This window comes from Podarcis pityusensis, assembly GCF_964106645.2.
Source record: "Podarcis pityusensis genome assembly, chromosome: 6".
In the NCBI taxonomy this organism is placed as follows: domain Eukaryota; kingdom Metazoa; phylum Chordata; class Lepidosauria; order Squamata; family Lacertidae; genus Podarcis; species Podarcis pityusensis.
Window position 1 is genome coordinate 76561519 of NC_138030.1, and position 14210 is coordinate 76575728.

General features: G+C 45.5%; 1 protein-coding gene across 3 annotated transcripts in view; it reads right to left on the reverse strand.

Moving 5' to 3' along the window:
* The window catches only part of FNBP1L (formin binding protein 1 like), a 69669-nt gene extending 61629 nt beyond the window's left edge, over window positions 1-8040 (reverse strand). Inside the window, exon 1 of one of the 3 annotated variants that reach the window (XM_081010891.1) lies at window positions 7656-8040. In XM_081010891.1, coding sequence (XP_080867017.1) covers window positions 7656-7679 — 24 coding nt within the window. In that variant the 5' untranslated portion in view covers window positions 7680-8040. The remainder of the gene's footprint in view (window positions 1-7655) is intronic. The other 2 variants (XM_081010892.1, XM_081010893.1) reach the window with 2 other exon arrangements.
* Window positions 8041-14210: the final 6170 nt, after the last annotated feature.

Genomic DNA, 14210 nt, shown 5'->3' on the forward strand with positions numbered 1-14210 from the left:
TTGAAGATTTTATAGAGCTGGAAAAAATGACAATTGCCTGAAAGGATGAGTACACAAACTTTCTGCCAAGGCACCAAACAGAGCTCACTAATAAACAGCATGTGACGCTGCAAAAATCTGGTGCCATTCAAATGTTTTGGACTATAATTCCCATTAGCTCCAGCCAGTGTGAACAGCATGGGCTATATATGCCTGCAGCTTAAACTTATGCATACTGCAGAGCTCAGAAGGGGGAAACTTTGGTGACTGAAACTGGATAAAGGGTACTATGCACTAAAAGACAGCATTCCGTACAAACATTAAGAGAACACTGCAAACTCCAAACCACTTCAAGTGTACTGTCAGACACGAGTCCCCAACAGCATCTGCCTATGTCTGTGGACAGAAGGACAAAGCGCAAGTAACCAGGCTATCTCCCATGTCTCCCTCTCTCTGAAGTGTATGCTGTCTTCACTAAACTGCAGTGGTGGAACAATGCTTTCTCACTGGGATGGATAGCTCTGCTGAGATTAATCTCAGAGTCATGGGTTCTTGAGCCTTGTGGTCCCTTCCAACTCTACAATTCTATGATTTTAACAGCTAGTACCAATGTCTCCCACAGAGATGGTGCAAAGGTAAACATGCATGGTGCAGAAGAAGGGGAGGGGAAGGGAAGCTGATGGATACGAAACCTCACAAGCAGGTAATGTGCACGCACTCTATTCCAACCACTGCTACTGCTGGCCACATACTCACAACTGCAGAATCAAAGCCTGGAAACATGGAACTGAACGGACACAGTGTTTGATTGAAACTAAAGCAGGAGGGATAAAGTCTCTCCACAGCCACCAATGGCCCCATTCTCCCAGGGGAAAGAGGTTGGAGGCTGCTTACCTCAAAGTGGGTGAAGTTGAAGCTCACATCCCATTCTCACACACAGAAACTTGGTTCCCCTTTAGTTGACACACAGCTCCAAAATACTAAGCAGACCGTGGAGGAAGAGAACCGTGTCCTTGTCGCCGGTCAACTTCTTTGCTGTGCAATGCTGAAAGGGCTAGCGCTGCGCAGCATGGAAATGCAACAAGGTCCCTCTGTCTAACCCACTGTTTTTATCTCCAGTTAGCTGATCCATGCCAGGACAAAATTCTAAAAGGGACCTGCATAGCCTGGATAGCTCAGCTGGCTAGAGCATGGTGCTGATGACACCAAGGTTGCAGATTCAATCCCAGTATGGGACAACTGCATATTCCCGCATTGCAGGGGACAGAGGCGGGTGGGACTAGATGATCCTCAGGGTCTCTTTCCAACATTACAATTCTATGATCCCATGGACCAGAACAGCCACCTGGGTGCTCAACCTCCATCAAGCTGCTTTGTGCCTACAGGAAATACTCTTTTGCTGTTGCCAGTTTAATCATTTATTATTTTACTTGATGAACTGGCTTTATTCCAGTAAACCATTCTGTGATTTTAATGGTGCATAAATAAATTGAGTAGTAGCCATTACAACCACCACCTAGGCCCCTCCTTAGACATGAAGGGATTGCTAATTTCCCCCTCTTCCGGATGCAACTTTTCGCAATGCAATGAAAACCGCTCAGGTGGGTTGCCTGGCATTCAAAACTGGCTTTTCAGAGCATACAAAGGGCTTGGGTGATCATGGTGGAGGGAGAGTTTGAAAAGCTTCAGTGCACATCCAGAACACTTTGTGTGGCCCTTTGGATCCCAGCCAACACTCACAAATCCTGCTGTCAGAATGTATTATTTGTGTTTCCGCTATGCCATGGTTTCAAGCTTAATTTGATATTAGCCTCCCTCATTCTTTCACCCCCAGCTGTGATGGAATAATTGCACTTCAGTGGTCTCAAATATGTCAGATATTTTGACAGGTAGCTTCTTATCAGAAATCTTTTAATTCTTAAGAAGCAGGGGGTTGTTAAGTGTAGACAATCTAACTTTAAAAAAAGAAGCAAAAACTGAAGCTACGTGGTTTTAGTAAAGTAAAAAAATGGGGACAGATGGTATTATTTTGAAAAATAATACCATGTCCACTTTGCAAATAGTTCTGGGAACTACTGAGCTAGATAAACTATAATTGAAGAGAAGAGTTTTTACTTCAGCAGATAAGTTAGAACAATTTGGTTGAAAACCACTGGAATATCCCTGTCAATCTGGAAGATTTAACTAACGGAGAAAAACAAAAACCCTCAGGATCAGTGATTCACGTTCCCTGGAAACACATGTCCATGGACTCAGACAACTGCTGGAAAAATATTGACTAACAGGGTGAAGTAAAACAAAATTCAGTTGGAACAGCAATTGGCCTAGTAAGTTGCTTCCCCCCCCCCATTACATTTTCATGCCTCAACAAACTTTGCCATTCTAGAGTAAGGTAGCATTACAGTTAGCCAACTCACCTGTGGGCAATAACAATTCCTTCCAGGCAAGTAACTCACCTAACCTGTCACTCAAGCTGCCTCTACGGTATGAGCAGGAAAACTGGTAACATTTCTGTGGGCTTTCTGTTATCTATCCACAGCACTGAATCTAAGGGAGTCGGTTCCATTACGGAACTTGCAGAGAAAAAGCCCTTATCTAAGAATCAGCTCAAGTCTGAAAGCATCCACATGAAATAAATAAATAAGAAACACAGTTGAAAAGGTAAGGCACTCACTCAAGAGCACACACACACACACACACACACACACACACAAACTTGCATCATAGTCCAGAGTCATAACGTTTTGCAATACGTGGCCGAGAAATCTATCTGCCACAACCACATTCCATTATAGCTTCCTACTCTTAAGCACAAGAGAGCATTCCAAAAGAAATTAATAGATAGAGTTACAGTTGCTGCATTTTTCTTTTCCAAATACACTGTTGCCGCGGGGGTGGGGGGGACGACGACGACTAGTAAAATGTAAGTTAAGCTACAAGTCAAAGATGGATTCCTTAGGGGTCTCGTCAGGACCCTTTCAGATGCCCCAACATGGAGGCAATTTACAAAGGATTTACAAAGGATGCTGTGTCACCTTAAGCCTAGGTTAAGGTCCCTGCCATAGAATGTCTAGGTGCCGCAATGGCATTAATTATTGTTTTTCATTTCATTTCTACACCGCTTTATATTTTAAAGGAAAAAAATCTCAAAGCGGTTTGCAACACATTGGAACATCAAATAGAACAATACAGAATAAAGCCAATTCAGGCTTCAAGGAAAATATTTCAGATCCTTCTTTAAGTGGCATTTTGCTTTCACCCTATTTATTTACCTGCTTAATTTATACAGTGGTACCTCGGGTTAAGTACTTAATTCGTTCTGCAGGTCCGTTCTTAACCTGAAACTGTTATTAACCTGAAGCACCACTTTGGCTAATGGGGCCTCCCGCTGCCGCCACAGCACGATTTCTGTTCTCATCCTGAAACAAAGTTCTTAACCTGAGGTACTATTTCTGGGTTAGCAGAGTCTGTAACCTGAAGCGTATGTAACCTGAGGTACCACTGTATAGCTGCCTCATAGCAGAATAACTCTAGGAAGCCAGTGCGGTGCAATGGTTAGAGTGTCGGACAAGGTCAGGGTTCAAATCCCCACTCAGTCGTGAAGCTTACAGGGTGACCCTGGTCCATTCACAGCCTCTGAACCTACCTCACAGGGGTGGTATAGGGATTAACTGGGGGGTGGGGTGGGGTTGAAACATGTACGCCTTGGAGAAAAAGGTGGGAATCTACATGCAGTAAATAAGCTGTTCGGCAGATCTGCTTAAGAAAGATGGAGGAACCAGCCAGATGAAGATGTCAGTTCCCAACCTCGCATCCGGAGATCTCCATCTCTGGTCACAATTGGACCCATGCCAGTTGCAAAACGCACCTGGCGCCTGGCTAATTTCTAACACTGCTTGGGAAATCAGTGGGGTTTACTTTTGAGCAGGCGTGCATTTTAATATACTGTAAATGTGTTAAGCCCCTGAGCTAATTCTCAATCATTTGTTTAATTACAAAGCTCAGGATTCATGTAACAAGTCCAGGAGCCCTGTGCAAGAACTTTTGCCCCCACTCCTCCCCACACTTGCCCCCCCTCATTGGTTGGAGGAGCCAGGAGAGGAGGTGGAAGGAGAGGTGGGATCATTGTGTCTAGCAAGCTGAAATGCTTGCACTGGTGGAAAGTTCACCTTGGCAAATGTTGAATTCCTCCCAAAATAAGGTAGTGAAATCGAGGTAATGAATATACATCATTTGTTGGTACATAAAAAGCAAAAATAAAAACATGGTCATGGGGGGAGGGGAAGCAAGTGTGTACAACACACCAGAGATTAAGCCATTTCAGGGAGTGCCTATAATCTGTGGGGACACACATCTCAAAAGAAGCCTTGAAGCCATTTTCCTGCACTATAAAGAAACAGATTTATAGCTTTCCAAAGGTCAGCTGTGAAGTGTGTCATTATCATTTTTGGAACTTGCCAGACTCCAATTCTGTATCAAAAGATACAAAAATATCTAAGTATTATGAGCACACAGTGCAAATCCTTACACATAAAGCACTTGTTTTATAAGTAATGTTATGAGGCACAAAGTATAGCCAGAAGAACAAATTCATAAAGTGCTTTTAAAACAAAAAACCCCAGTAATCTACAACAGATATACAATAGCATATGCTATTAGAAATACAGATACAAATTGAAATTTATCAACTCTCATTGCAATCACATCCTAGACAGTTATTTAAAGACAAGCCAGGTTGAAAGCTTGTCTGCCACCACAATTCATAACATGTCTTCCTTTGCCATCAATGTTATCAAAATCTGCAATCCTTCAAATGTCTAATTCATCATTATTTGTGCAAACGGAAGCTAATCCTAATTCTCAGGTGCACAGCGGATTTTTTCTTGTTCATCTCCCATAAAAGTGTTGGAGCAGCGGAAGAGCCCCACGTTGGGCAAAAAAGAGCCCCATGTTTCAGGGGGTTGGACTAGATGACCCCCATGGTCCCTTCCAACTCCACAATTCTACAATTTTCATAGCAGGACTTGAGAAAAGCTATTACTTTTACATACTGGTTCTCTTCTTTACTCTGCTTTAGAACTCCAATTCTGTCCCAGATACACATGCTGATCCCCATCATAAATTAATGAGACACACCTGCTAATGCAACTGTCTTCAGGGCTAAAGACTAAATGTTACCATGATATAAATTAGACCAAAGATGACATGTTTTGCCAGAAACCTCAATCTTTGGCCAGTACACAAGGGTTCAGGGGTTAATATGGGTGGAAAGTTTTTACTATAACTCCATTGTGCTGGAACATGGAAGAAGCAGGCTAGGAACTCAGGTGGTTCCAAAACTGTCACATAAGGCACAAGTATTTCCAGCTATGGTTGCTTCCAGCTAAGGCCAGTGCTCCATATTCTAGTATGCTCGGGTTGCGAACGTGATCCATGCAGGAAGCACATTCGCAACCCGCAGCGTTCGCAACTTCCTGCAGCCAATTGGAAGCCGCGCCTTGGTTTCTGAACGTTTTGGAAGTCGAACAGACCACCCACGTCCCTCTAAATGCTTAGCCTGATTCCTTTACCTATCCCTCAAAAAGAGGGGTTATGAACAGCCACATTTAAAGCTTTATTGATGCTGCCCGCATACACATAAAATATGTATTTTATTTTCAAACCAACAGGTTCGAAAGCACTATAACCTGACATGACACCAACAGGCTATAAAATGTTAAGAAGCTTACTCTTCGGAAACATGAATTCCTTCTGTAGCTAATGTAGTTTCGTGAACAAATGCATGCACAGTCGTACCTTGGATCCCAAATGCCATGCGACTCGAATGTTTCCACTCCCAAACGCCGCAAACCCAGAAGTGAGTGTTCCGGTTTGTGAACATTATTTGGAACCAAAACATCCGACGCAGCTTCCGATTGGCTGCAGGAGTTTCCTGGAGCCAATCAGAAGCCGTGCCTTGGTTTCTGAACGTTTTGGAAGTCGAACGGACTTCCGGAACGGATTCCGTTCGACTTCCGAGGTATGACTATACAGTATTTCTGTGTCCTTATTTTGCTAACGGTGAGTATAAACACTTGATATAAGGCTAAATTTTGTAAAAATGCTTATTGGAATATAGTGCAGATGGTGACGGGAAAATCTCTGTAGTCTACTGAAGCCAACATCAAAGTACCCCTTAAGCTAGAGCCAAGCATAAGCACTGAATGACAGGGCTTGCTGATAGCCCATACACACAACAAAAACCCATTTTTAATAGCTCTACGTCATTTTTATTCGTCAAAGTCTGTCATGCACCAGCCACTATATGGTTCAGACTTGGGCTTCAAAATTATTTCCCCAACCTCAAAAGTTCACCATGACCCTCCTTCCATTTATTGAACCAACAGAGGGAGTGCTCATCTGTACAACGGACCAGTGGCAGCTGGTGCCTTAGGCACTATGTCATGTTGTTGGCTCCATGGAGCTGTTTTTACCTTGGCTTTCCTACCCTTGTAGCAATCAGCAAGCTCTAAGTAATGAGGTTTTCAAGAAAGGAAACTGCATGCTCCTGAACAGCAAAACGAACCGCTTGCCTGCTTCTCGACCCACCCAAGGATTTGTCAGAAAGCACCGTAGTACTATGCACAAAATTTTCTGCACCAAGGAGCAGCGTCTTAGAATGTTAATATATGGGTTTCCCAGTGACTCAGACCTGCCTGCCCGACCTGCATCAACAATAAGACTGCAATTCCTCTGACTTTAGCCCTAGAGTTCGAATGAACGCAAATAAAGGCTGGATCTGCAACTTGTCTTCCAAACGGAGCTTGCAGCGCCCTCAGCAAAAGCCCCTCGCCTCGTCTTTTTTCGACTCCCCCCAGCACATCGCTTTCTCGTCGTAGCCCTTCCCTAGTGGCCCAGTATTGTCTGAAACTCTTCAAGCAGGATCCAAGGCGCAGCTGACTCACACCAAAGGGAAGCAATCAAACCTGAAAGTCATTTTCACCTTTATTTTCTTAAGCGGGGGGGGGGGGGAGGGGGAGGGGAGGGGTTCGCTACGTACACAAACTGCGCGCAGAGCCACCGGCTTATCTCACCAAGCCGTGCATTCAATGTGCCACTGCTGCCTTGTGTCCGAACACCTTTCCTTTGTTTAAGAAAGAAGACAGAGAAAGGGGGGGGGGACCCTGCATGGCAAGTAAACCGGAGCAACCCACGCACCGCCCATAGAGGAGGAGGAGGAGGGGGGTGCCGATGCGGGGGTCTCACCCGCCTTTCACCGCTCCCAGGGTCCTGAAATGAGCGGCACCCCGCTTTACACGCCAGCAGGGGAGATTGGGGTGGAAGAGGAACAAGGGGGTCGCCTCCACCAAGAAAATCACAAATGAGGATTTGTGTGGTGTGTGTCCCCCTTCCCCAGCCCTCTGCTCGCCTATCCAGGGGAAATTCCCCGACCCCCCCCCCAAAAAAAAATCCCCACTCGCCTCCCTTCAGACCCATTACCCCCCTCGGGCGCTTCCCCACACCACTTGCTCCAACAAAGGCGCCCCGACCACCCGCGCGCATCCCCGGGCACGGCGCCTCCCCAAAGGAGCGGTCCCCCCCCCCAAACGAAGCCGTCCTCCCTCTTTTTTCTTCCCTCGGAGCGTGGACCCGACCCCCCCCCCCCGCCAGACACAATGAAAGGGCGGACTACTCACCCACAGCTCCGTGCCCCAGCTCATGGCGACTCCGCAGGCGGCGCAAAGCTCCGCCGCCGCTGGCGCTCCTTTGTGGCGCTTTTCGTCAGGGCGCTGCTGCGGCTTCGGCTGCTGCTGCTGCCGCCGGAGAAGGCGCGACCCCCGCCGCCCCTTGTTTGTTGCCCCCGCGTCGCCCCCTCGAAAGAAGCACCGGGAGGGAAGGGGGTGGCAGTCTCGCTTCGGGCGCCTGGGAGACGGGCGGAGAGGCGGCGGCGGTAGCGGCAGCCGAAGGTTCAATCTCCAGCTCCGCCTTGCTTGGGGATGGGAATTGGGAGAGGAGGAGGAGGAAGGCGGGCAGCCGCGATGGAGGCTGGGAGAGGGGCGGGCTCGGCCACCGCCACCGCCGCTCCTCAGGGAGGCCCTGGGACAAGACGCGAGCCGAGGCTGCGGCTCCGTCGGGGGTGGCTTGGGCGGCACGCTTCCCGTTCCCGCCCGAGGGACGCGCCCTCCGCGCGCAAAGCAGCGCCGGGAGGAGGCGCGGCAGTGGGAGGTAAAAGGAGGCGGCAGCTGGGTCGCTTTCAGGTGGCAGGTGAGCGCAGGCGAGGCGCGGATTGCGCTCCTCCTGCGAGCAAACCGCTCTTTGCGCCTAGGAACTTCGCGCGCCAAGCAGCGCAGGTGGCAGGCTCTTTTGCGGCAAGGCCGACTGCTTGCACCCCTCCAAAATAATAAAAAAGATCAGCTTCGGTTTGAAAAGGAATGTCTTTGTATGAATTCCTTTAAAAGTGATAAAAGTATTCGAAATATTAAATGGACTATTGTCAGAAATTTATAAGAGGCAACAAAAAATAATCCGTATAATGCACACTCTCCAACATTGCTCCGTTGAAAATAGAGAGGTTCTATCCCGTAATAATAATAATAATAATAATAATAATATTTATACCCCGCCCATCCGACTGGGTTGCCCCAGCCACTCTGGGCGGCTTCCAACATACTAATAAAACATTAAACATTAAGAAAATTTCATTATAAAGGACTGCCTCCAGATGTCTTCTAAAGGTTGTATAGTTACTTATCTCCTTGGCTCTGGAGTCGCATAACACTATACCGGCCAACATTTCTCCAATGAAAATAGGGATGTCCTACCATACCCTCCAACATTTCTCCAATAAAAATAGGGACGTCCTAAGGAAAAGCAGGACATTCCAGGATCAAATTAGAAACTGGCACGGCTTCTGTAAATCCAGGACTGTCCCTGGAAAATAGGGCCACTTGGAGGATCTGCATAACTGTGCCCCTCAAAAGTTAGTACTGAGCCCTTCTGAGGTCTGTGCCCAAGGCTGATGCCTAGTTAGCCTAATGATGGTACTGGCTGTGACATCCAGGTTCTAGCACACAGACCGTTCTCTGCCCTGCTGCTTCCCTAGTTAGGTGCTTTGGGGTTCTTGTTTTTAATTAGAGGGGGCATTCCAAACGTTGAGTGGTAAAATCCACGCTACGACCACCTTAAACTCGGCCACTTCGTTTTATCTGAGCACAGTCAGGGACTGCGATAATGCCTCAAGGTGAAGGCAGGCAGCCTTTTTCAACCAAGCCCTTGGCCAAATTTCAGAACAGGAAGTACAGGTTCTAGCCATTTTTGAAGGGTAATGTATCCGTTGGTCTTTTTTTAAAGACAGAAGCTAGTAATCTTCCATTTCAGAAAGAAAGGTCACTCTGCACATGCTTAGAAACACTCCGCCTGGAATAGGTTCCAGTAAAAGTTGCCACGCTCAAGGAGGAAGGAGATGGCCAGGAATTTTTTGTAGCTGCTGGAGCAAAGTGAAGAAACAAAAATGTTGGCTGCTAATTGTTGTTTTGAGTGTGGAAGTCACACTACCTTCAGTGAAATCTAAAATTCAGTGCACTCAGTGCATTGCTTAAGATAAGCAGGGTCCCTGTTCAAAGTGGCTTCTCATCTAATAGCCGTAATACCAGGGATGAAGTCCCACTTTGAAAAAAGCTCCATCATTGTATACCTTATAAAAGTAAAGGTAAAGGGACCCCTGACTTTTAGGTCCAGCCGTGGACGACTCTGGGGTTGCAGCGCTCATCTCACTTTACTGGCCGAGGGAGCCGGCGTACAGCTTCCGGGTCATGTGGCCAGCATGACTAAGCTGCATCTGGCAAACCAGAGCAGCGCACAGAGCAACGCCGTTTACCTTCCTACCAGAGCGGTACCTGTTTATCTACTTGCACTTTGACATGCTTTCGAACTGCTAGGTTGGCAGGAGCAGGGACTGAGCAACAGGAGCTCACCCCGTTGCTGGGATTCAAACCGCCGACCTTCTGATCAGCAAGCCCTAGGCTCTGTGGTTTAGACCACAGCGCCACCCATGTCCCACCCATACCTTATAAACCACCACACAAATTACCATAGTTTGCTTTTGATTGCAGTGAAACATTGTTATTCCAGGAATAACTGTTTGAGAGAAAGTAGACCCTCCTGCCTTCCCCTGTTCAACATTTGTACTTGTGAATGAGGATTGTAGGAGTGCACACTTTTTGGTTTGCACTCATTATACTTCCAGGTCTGGCCTGTTCTTCTGTTCAAGGAATGAACAGAATAGGAAGTGGTTTCTTTATGCTACTCCCCACACATCTGCACCATTTTAGTAATGTCAAATGCAGCCCATCTTCCTTTTGTCCAGTGGGGGGAACATGAGTAGGACCACTGATTGATTGAATGCATGGAATGCCTTGGTGGCTCATGAGAATTAGAGTACTAAACAGCATAACTGTTCGTGTGAATGTAACCTCATTCTGTAAACCTCAAAACATTCAGTTCCACAGAAGTCAGATTCAAGGTGCTCCAGGGCTAGATACTGTATAGTAATGAGTGAATAAAAGGCCTCTCCAGATGTGATGCGTTCTTGATACAATAATAGCACATTAGTGGTGGGTTTATTCTGCTTTATTAGTTGTTCTGTGATGCTTCCCCAATTTTATGTTTTCACTGTCTGAAAAGACTGTTGGGCAATGAAAGCAGGACAACACACCCACAGCACATTTGTAGTATGAAAAATTACAGGATTTCAGCATTAAAAGTTACAGGATATCCACAGATATTGGTATCTGAAGAAGTGTGCTTGCACACGAAAGCTCATACCAAGAACTAACTTAGTTGGTCTTAAAGGTGCTACTGGAAGGATTTTTTTTTTATTTTGAGGATATCCACTGATTGGAAGTGAAGCAGTTTGATAACTTGAAAACTTTGCATTTGCACAACCATCCTGTGCAATGGTTACTCTAAGAAATAGCAACTGATGCTAGGTCTCTAATGAACTTCATGGTTGCATGGGGATTTGAATCTTTTGTCTGCACACGCCCAGTTTTAAAGATTGGTCTTGAGGGTGGTATTGGTCATTCATTTTTATGGCCTGTGTTCTCAGTTTTATTTCTGGTTTAGGCAACTTATCTGAAATAATTTATTGTGGATTTATAAGGATTTTTATACCCTTCATGGACACTCTTAAATCTTGTCACAAACCCTTATCCCCAAATGCTCAGTTTATCTAAATGTGGTACACGCTAGGGGAACTGTAACATCTAATACAAAAGTAAGTAAAAACAAATCAAAACTGGCATTGTATGAGCTACACAGGCACAGTTAGCACCCCTATAATTTTTTTGCTTTTAACCACAGGAAACACAAAGCGTGAAAATCAGAAATAATGGTTTTAACTGTTAGTGGAAATTCTTTGCATTACACTTCTTCGGGGGGGGGGGGTTATCAAAATACTAAGTACTGTAGTATGGATTGTCTCATACAGGTGAGTTAATGGGCACTTCCATTTTCTTAAAACAAAAAAGGAACAGTGTAGTAATGAGATTCTTTAATGAGCAAATTAGAAAATACCGTAATTAGGAGCCATGTGAACAGACTGGTAATTAAGTAGAACGTGTTTGGTGCTGTATCTTAAAACAGCCATATTAAAACAGCCCATTAGCAATGACCATGCCTCGAATTAACCTCGTTTGTTACGATACTGCCCTGGCATTGACTTAAATGTAGAGGAATGTATCCTGGGCCTCTTGTGACCTTCTGAAGAGAAGTGGGACACTTGTAGCTCCAGAAATTTGAGATACCAGAGGGCAATATGAACACTGGAAAGGGTTAGCAAACCATAGGACAAATCTTTTTATATATATATATAAAACGAAACCCTTTGGGTTGTGCCCAATGTTGGTCCTACTTAGAGTAGACCCATTGAAAATAGCAGACATGACTACCTTAGGTCCATTAAATTCTAAACTGCAGAGGTAGCACCAGAAATATATATTGGAGGGGGTGGGGCTGCGGAAAAGGTAAAGCGCATTTATGGGGAAGCAAGTTTTGTTTCCCATGTTGGATTTCTGAAAGAAAAATAGCGAGATTTGTCTGAAGAAAGTTCTGTTGGCTTTTGTGCAGTTGACTTTCAAGCAGCAGCGTAGAGGTAAATCATGGAACACCGACTCTTCTTGAGAACCCCTGTAGCTATTCAAAGGGAAAGGGAAAGGGAAAGGGGAAGGGGAAGGGGAAGGGGAAGGGGAAGGGGAAGGAAGGGAAGGTGTAGCCAATGTAGACTGCAGTTGGCAAGGGGAAAGCAAAAGCAACTTGTCTGCCCAGCACCACCTCTGGCAAACAGGTAGAAAATATATTGAAAGGGAATTCCTCTCAAACGACATTTTTACAAGAAAAACATCTTCAGCCTTATCAGTGACATCTTTTCATTGCTAGACGTCCATAAGTGAAAACATAGTTCTCAGATAATTTTCTCCAAACTGTTGCTAGTCTGAGGAAAGATGCCACCTCGCTTACTTTGTGCATTTAAACGAGGGGTAGATTGCAAAATAGGAAAACAAACGACAGGTAGGTTGAGTCATAACAGAAACTTATGAACTACTCAAGCATGAGCAGATAATTAGATGATGATGAGTCAATAGCTAAAATTAAGTTGTGTGATTTGCTCCAGTGGGGCATATCTGGGTCATATAGCTTAATGGTTCAAGTAAAATATGCCCATCCCCCATCCTGAACTCTTATGACTGGCTGTCCTCTTTTCAAGACAAGTCACATATTTCCAACAAGCCCAATGCGTGCCACAATTTGGCCTACTTGTAGCTGTGCCGCAAACTTCAAACCTATCCATCACCCAACCACTTTCCAAGTCCCTTGTTTTGCCTTGCTGGATATCTTAGGACAGGGGTCAGCAAACTTTTTCAGCAGGGGGCCGGTCCACTGTCCCTCAGACCTTGTGGGGGGCCGGACCATATTTCGGGGGGGGGGGGAATGAACGAATTCCTATGCCCTACAAATAACCCAGAGATGCATTTTAAATAAAAGGACACATTCTACTCAGAATTCATTCTAAACAGATTCCCGGACCGTCCGCGGGCCAGATTTAGAAGGCGATTGGGCCGGATCCGGCCCCCAGGCCTTAGTTTGCCTACCCATGTCTTAGGAGAAGAAAAGGCTAAGAAGTAAACCCTACACAAATCCAGGGTGGAGTCCCCAAGACAGCTGGATGGCGCCTTGTTCACCTCCTTCTGGCAACTGCTGCAGCCCAGGACCTCTGATTTCCTTTGAACCACATCAGTGAGGCCAAGATGTGGGTCTTGTTGTCTGGGCAGCCCAGGACCTTCATACACACTGCCCAGGCTTGCGCCTAGGAGAATTCACACCAGTGGTGCTAACGCAGCAGTTTGACTTCACTGCCGGAAGAGCACTCTATTGTGTCTTGAGGCAAACAGATGCCAACAAATGTTCTTATAGGTTTTCTTCTTGAAACCCACTTCTTCTGTGGTCATTGGTTTATTCCCTTAATCCACATTCTGAATAGCAACTAAACATCAGCTACTATATTTGCTCATTTTCATTCATCCTTACCAATGTCACTACTTTTCTTCCTTTTTTTCCTTCCCATCATTAGATTTTAAGCTCCTTGGGGGACAGGAACCAGGGGCATTGTTGGGGGTTGCCCAATGGGGCCCAAGCCCAAAGTCTTTTGTTCTGGATCCCAGATCTTAAGTCTCTTCCTCCCCCTTTTCAGCCACTGCTTACAAGGTGGCTGGGCACACTACAAAGCACCATGCCAGTGAGATCCCAGCCACCTGAATCTTCCCAGAGGCAAAACTTTGTCCTGTGCCATCCCAGATCTTTTAAATACCTAGCAGCACCCCGGTAGAAACCCATGTAACTCTGTACGGTGCCACTATATAGGCTTGTATGGATAAACCATAATCATAAAACAAAGCAAGACAAATCATGTTTTTAAAGAGAATAAATAATAGATACAGCGAGAGAGAGAGAGAGAAATGAATGGTAAAAAAGAATCATGAGTCTTGTGTGTAATTTACCACCCTTTAAAAAAGAAAGTTGCATTTTTGTACAGCATCTCCATGGAGGACTGGATCAAATCTCATAAAGTAAGGAATGTGAAAACAAGGACATTGCTAACTTGGGAGGAAGACCTCTAAGAAAAACAACACATTGTGCAGACTAATTAAAGGAAATATGCAAGGGGAAGCTAATCCCTTGGAAGCATGCCACAGATT